The following is a 6448-nucleotide window of genomic DNA, read 5'->3' on the forward strand; positions in this document are numbered from 1 at the left end:
GAGGCCCATCCTCCCTGACCTTTCAGGTACCCAGATGAAAATGCCTGGATGAAACCTTGGAATATATGGGAACAAAGATTAAGATTTGTTATGGTGGGGGTGCAGAAGTCCGACGGGCATACCCCACAGCAGGAGGGACTGCACAGGACACACTTGTAAGGTGGGAGGCGGTGAAGGTGCGTGTCGCTCAGGGGTAGAGATCCCCAACAGACACGATCAGCGTATTAGATGTTTCTTCCCACAGCTCTGCGGAGGGCGTCTTTGACCTCCTTGTTCCTCAGGCTGTAGACAACAGGGTTGAGCAGGGGCGTGATGATGGTATAAGTCACAGAGAGGAGGAGGTCTTGTTCTATGGAGTCCTCCGACTTGGGCTTGAGGTAGGCAATGGAGGCGCAGCCGTAGTGGACGATGACCACGGTGAGGTGGGAGGCGCAGGTGGCAAAGGCCTTCTTCCGGCCGTGGGCAGAGCGGATCCTGAGGATGGTGGAGATGATGAGGACGTAGGAGACGAAGACCAGCCCCACGGGGACCAGGATCACAAATGAACTGACGACAAAATTGATGATCTCATTGACGGTGGTATCAATACAGGAGAGTTTTAGGACCGGGAGGATGTCACAGAAGAAATGTCCAATCACTCTGTGACAGAAGGGTAAGGTAAATATGGAGGTCACCTGGACAACTGCCATGGCCAGGCCGATGCCAGAGGCTCCACACATCAGCTGGACACACACCCTCTTGCTCATGACAACCGTGTACCGCAGGGGGTCACAGATGGCCACGTAGCGGTCGTAGCCCATGGCCGTGAGCAGGAAGCAGTTGTTGATGGCCAAGGCGACGAAGAAGAACATCTGGGTGGCACAGCCCGCCGAGGAGATGGGCTGGTTCTGGGCTAGGAGACCAGACAGCATCCGTGGAATGGTGACCAGTGTGTACGCGGTCTCCGAACCAGCCAGCACGCTCAGGAAGACGTACATGGGAGTGTGCAGGTGGCGGTCCATGCAGACGACGGTCACGATGATGGCATTGCCAGCCAGGGTGAAGGTGTACAGGATGAGGAAAACCACAAACAGGATGGTCTGATGTTCACGAAATCTGGAGAATCCCAGGAAAACAAACTGGGTCACCTCTGTGAGGTTGTGTCCCTGCATTCTTCAGTTTCTGTGTCTGAAAACAAGTCAGGGAGTGAGCATGGAGCAGTTGCCACCCCCACCTGGACTCGAGCAGGGCTGGAGGGACGCAGGGACCCACCCGCGCCCTGCGGTCCTGCTGGATGGTTGGGGTGCTGGCGCAGGTTGTGGGCCGGCTTCTCCCCGCCCCCTTCCTCGCTCTGGGATCGACTTCCCTTAAGCCTCTGGCTCAGGGGTCCCCGTAAGGGGAGACCACTGCAGGGACCTTCTCAGAGTAGCATCATGAAGGCTATCTTTGGAGGGCGTCGGTGTGAGGCTTTTTCCTCAAAGGATGGCGCCCAAGGCCCTGACCCCCTGGCACCCCAGCCTCATCTGGGTCTCTTCTGGGGGAAGGATGACCAGCTGGGACAAGGAAACTCAGGGAGTCGGGCTTTACTGGGCTGCTTGGTAGAGGGTGGCTGTGAGCCAGGAAAGACCTAGAGCCGCGTCGGGTGAATTAACCTCAGGGCCGGATCTTCGGGAACGTTTAATGGGTGTGAAGCTGAGGCTCTGGGCTCGGCCGGGATGTTTGGCCAAGTGTTGGCAACTGCTTTGTTGTAAAAGTGTGCTAAGAGGGACGTGAGGGTCTAGGGGCAAGTAAACTAAGGGTGGGGTGGGGGTGGGGGTCACCAGGAAAGGAGAGGGACCAGTAATAGAAAAGGAAGAACTGAATAAAAACACTGACTTTTTTTTTTTTTTTTGGCAGAAGAAATTGTAAGAATAAGGAAGTTTAACAGCTTAAAATCAAGTATTCCATGTTGTCATGTAAAGTCCCTCAAGAGCCCTGGACCTCCACTGTGAAGTGGCGGGTGTGCAGGCTGTGTTCGTGGTGTCGGGCAGGGACGGCAGGTGCGGTGCAGATGGGGGCTGGCAGGAGGCGAGGCAGGGAAGACCTGGTCACACAAGCTTTCCTAGGAGTTTGGTGAGGGACCCTGGGGACCAGATGGTGTTTTGGGCCATTTTAAAGAACAAGAGGACAGCAAGCTGCAGAGCTGGTGCCCATCAAGGAAACCTCTACTAGGAATCCAGAAAACACGATCTAGAAAACGTTGCAGATTTTCCAGAAAAAGTGCTCCATCTTGGAAACTGAGGCAAATGTTTAGGGCAGGAAGGGCTGTGCCGCAAAGTAAATTAAAAGACCAACTGGAAAGGTTAAGATTCCAGAGTGAGCGTGCGGCCCTAGGCAGCTGCGCAGAAAGGATGCGGTACAGCTGCGATTGGAAGTTCGACATTTGATTCCGCGTCTCACTGGCTGCGCATCAGGGCCGAAGGGCGGCGTGTGACTCGTGGCAAGGGCATTGGACGGCAGCCCAGAGCCTTCGGCCCCTGAATGGTGCTGCTGTGTCGCCACGGGTGGAGGTGTGGGCTGCGCCGAGCGAGACATGTCAGCAGCAGTAGTGAGGTTATAATGTGGGGGCGCCCGGGTGGCTCAGCTGGTGAGCATCTGCCTTCCACCCAGGGCGTGATCCGGGGTCCCACGTCGGGCTCCCTGCATGGAGCCTGCTTCTCCCTCTGCCTGTGTCTCCGCCTCTCTGTGTGTGTCTCTCATGAATAAATAAAATCTTTAAAAAAAAAATCAGTGTGAATGCACATAAACTATACATGCAAGGAACAGTCCAAGAGCTACCCGACGTTTGATGTGTTCACTGTTACAGGAGAAATGGTGGGAGTGAAGTTATAAGAAACTTGACTTTTTACATGTATTGATGGGATTGTGACCCTTGTTTTAAAATATTTTGGGGCGTAAAAGTATAGATCATAAATAGAAGCTGGAGAACTAAGACCGGGTGTCAGATTGAAGGAGGCAGTGGTGGGTGGCCGGTCAGTTTCTGTGGAGTCCACGCAGGGAAACCCAGTTATGGGTCATGACAAAGAATTTCAGTAGGTCATGGATCAGAAACTGTTGTTTCTGCCTTTTGTTTCTTGTTGAGCCTGTTGTGATGAGTGATACTAAATGGTGAAGGACGTACAGAGCCAGGGAAGCAACATGTGTCCTCCTTGTGGGGAAGAGGAGAAAATACTGAACTGAGTTGTCAGGAGGAGGGGAAAAACCCCGAATAAATAACACCTGGTGTCTTTAAATTAGGGTCTGCAAAGTAGTGCTGCTTTTACCCCAAAGCAGCGGGAGATCTGTTGTGAGTGCGCCTGCAGTAAATGCGAATTCACTCGGAGGAGCTCATAGAGGTGGACCCCCTGGAGCAGGACTTGACTGCTTGGGGCATGCACCTGGACAGCCCTGCAGACGGCCCCCGCAAGGCCATCCTTAAGACCTTCCAGAAACTTGGAAGCAAACGCCGATGTTCCCCTGTGGACGAAGACCCGGGAGCGCACGGAAGGGTGGAGATGCCCAAGGCCCTGCTCCCTGCATCAGCATCTCCGTGGGGGAAGGTGTGAGGAAGGGGCCGCGTGTGTGCTCCCTGGGCTTCACCCTGCAGGTTGGGCCCTCCCTGGGAGCCAGCAATGCTTCCTCCGGTGAGGTGTCCTCTGCACCCCCTGACTTTGCCTAGGGTCCTTCCCAACCATATTCCCCCCTAGAAGCTCTGTTTCTCTGCATCTTGCTCTACTTCCGGTGACGTTGGAGCATCGCACTCAGATCAAGGGCGATCGCCCCCTTACCTCACTTCTTGGCCTCTCCGAAGGTGTAGAAGCTTCCAAAATGATTATGGGGGAGCCACGTCTGGCTCAGATGACAGATGCGGGCCTGTTGCTGTCTCCAGAGGTGAGGGAGGCCCCAGAGGACAGGATGGGAAGTTTGGGATATGGGAGTCAGTGCTACTGTCGATCCTCCTTTGTCTTAGTTCTCACACTGAAGCCCTCTGGGGGCCCCAGATGCCGAGCTCCTGTGGGAAGGGAGAGGAGGTCACGGGGCACCTTGGTGCCCAGAGGGTGTGCAGTGGGCACCTGGGTACTGCCCATGTGGATTGCCTAGGATGAGCACTCAGCAGTCAGAACGTGGGTCCGTGAACTTGGGGACGATTTTGACCCTGGAGGGCCCCCCCATTTCCCCTACTGGTTGCATTTCTGGGTCTGTCCGGCCAGAGGTGACTGCAGCTGGGCACCCGTGAAGCAGCCCTGCTCCCACCCAAACCTGAGCTCTCCCGTGGCCACACCCTAAGGGTGTTTCTGAGTAAGGGACCCACCAGTAGATAATCCTGAAAGCACCGTATAGCGCAGAGAGCTTTCAAGATGATTTATACATTCCAGAAGGATAAGAACCCTGTGGGGGAATAAGAATATGGAAATGTGCTCATGCATCAAAATTGTAGTCATGAAGCCGATATTTCTACTAGGAGAAAAAGACAAATAGAGGGGAAAACATACTGAGGGTGTAAAGGAAACACCATTTGCAAAAGGAAGAAATTCTGACAAAAGCCATAGGTATTTATAAATGCCTAAATCTCTATAAGCAAACTGTGTGTCTGGAAACAGAATCTGTGTTTTAAAAAGACCTGAATTACACCAGGTAGGCTGAGCCCCTGTGATGACATTTTGTGTATGAAGGAATTGGGAGTTGTTTTATTTTTTATTATTTTTATTATTTTTATTTTTGGGGGGGGGGAGTTGTTTTAAAAACAACCAACCAACCCACAAAAAACAAAACAAAAAAATTTTTTTTTGTTTTTTGTTTTGTTTTGGTGTGTGTGTGATTGTTTTTGCTAGACTCTTGCCCTGTCCTTTACTTTGCCTTTCATTTTAAACCAAATAGACCTATGGAGCCAGCGGGGGAGGAGTTGGGAAACTGAGGATTACATGGAACTATTTGAATTAAACGAAAGAGTGGTGACTTTTCTTTGGGACGGAATCTTCTCTTGCCCAGAAATCCACCCGCCTCGAGTCTGTGGGGTCTGCTTGTGTTCGTTCTAGGTTTTCGAGCACACTGGGCAGTCATGATTTATTTGCAGAAAATCACTGCAAAGCCAAGAAAACAGATTGCTGTGTTTTTTTTTTTTTTTTTTTTTTTTTTTTTTTGTAAAAGAAGTAAGAGTCTTGGTGTCTCCAGAGCTTAGGTTCTTAGGTTCTAGGTCAGCTCTCTAGATTATTAGGTTACTTACGTGCCCCTGGATTCTGGCTGAAGCACAAGGTGACACGCTCACACTGAGCATCTCTGGTCCTGTTGGCTGTGCCTTTGGAGGAGTTGCCCCCTTAAGCTGTGACTTGGAAGGGACTCTCAGGGGACTGTCTGCCTTGCTTTTGTCTCCTGGGTTGATTTGCCAAGAGACTGACTGTGCATCCCGCGGGTCCGTGTCGAGTCAGAATCCTGAAACGAGCCAGGGGATCTCATTACCAACGGGTCCTGCAAGGACTGCAGGGTTAACCTTGGTCTCACGTGGGCTGGGCCTTGTTTTCTGGGGGAAAAACAGCTCCACGCAGAGGAAGATGTGTTACCTGTCACACGGCGCCGTCTTTTATTCTTAATCCGTGTCAGTGTGTTGTCCTCGCAAACTGTCGGTGAAAATGCAAGTGAAACGTGGGGCAGCCCTGCACCAACGGGAAAAGCTCGTCTCGTTTTCTCTGGCGGGAGACCTCATGGGTTCGGAGAGGTGAGGATTGGGCTTGAGGGCAGGGCCGGGAAAGGGAGCGTGGGTAGTCTTTTTCCTTTGTGGGAATACACCCGCGAGTTAGGGAGGATGACGTAAAGCCACAGTAGCCCTTCTCGCCCTCGGTCCCGCGCTGGGTACCACCTGTGCTCACGAGGGAGCACCTGGCTCGGCTCGTGTGCCCAGCAGGGACGTGGGACCGTCTCCCCGGGGGGCGGCAGGGAGGAGTCGCTGCGTCAGCTCAAGCTCCAAGTGAGGGCTGCATGCGTGCTGCTGCCTCCTGACTCCAGACACGGCTGGGTCGGCCCCGCAGACTCGGGGCCCCAGTGCGGTTTACCCAGAACCTTGGTAATGTTGCTCCTTGATCCAGTGGTTGTGACAGGTCACGTGTGCTTTGCCACGGTTCCAGCTGGGTGACGGGAACCTCTCGGCATCTCTGGTATTGGGCTTCTGGGGAAAGGGCCACAGCCAGACAAAATCTAGATGGAAAGTTCTGGAACACAGAGTTCTGTGTATAAGTTAGCTACTTGGTCCTGTCAAGGTAAGGGTAAGAGGGACTCGGGTCATGTTGTGCTTTCCTTCTGTGCTTCGAGTGTCCTTGGACACCTGTTCATCGTAAACAATAGAAAGTGCCATGAATACTAGAACGTCTCGGTGTGACCCTCCAGGTGGGACCACACGCTGGTGCTCTGAAGTGAAAATAAGAGAAAAATCTTTTCCATCCTCACTTCATCTCAAGTC

The 6448-nt window shown here is 52.8% G+C and overlaps 1 protein-coding gene across 1 annotated transcript; it reads right to left on the bottom strand.

Moving 5' to 3' along the window:
- Positions 1-224: 224 nt before the first annotated feature.
- LOC112910052 (putative olfactory receptor 10J6) lies at positions 225-1151 on the bottom strand. The gene has a single exon (XM_025986291.2). The coding sequence runs from the start codon at positions 1149-1151 to the stop codon at positions 225-227; it is 927 nt and encodes a 308-aa protein (XP_025842076.1).
- Positions 1152-6448: the final 5297 nt, after the last annotated feature.

Source organism: Vulpes vulpes, chromosome 5 (genome assembly GCF_048418805.1).
Source record: "Vulpes vulpes isolate BD-2025 chromosome 5, VulVul3, whole genome shotgun sequence".
NCBI lineage: Eukaryota > Metazoa > Chordata > Mammalia > Carnivora > Canidae > Vulpes > Vulpes vulpes.

Coding starts and splice junctions, on each gene's coding strand:
- LOC112910052 (XM_025986291.2), bottom strand. CDS start 1,151: ATGCAGGGACACAACCTCACAGAGGTGACCCAGTTTGTTTTCCTGGGA.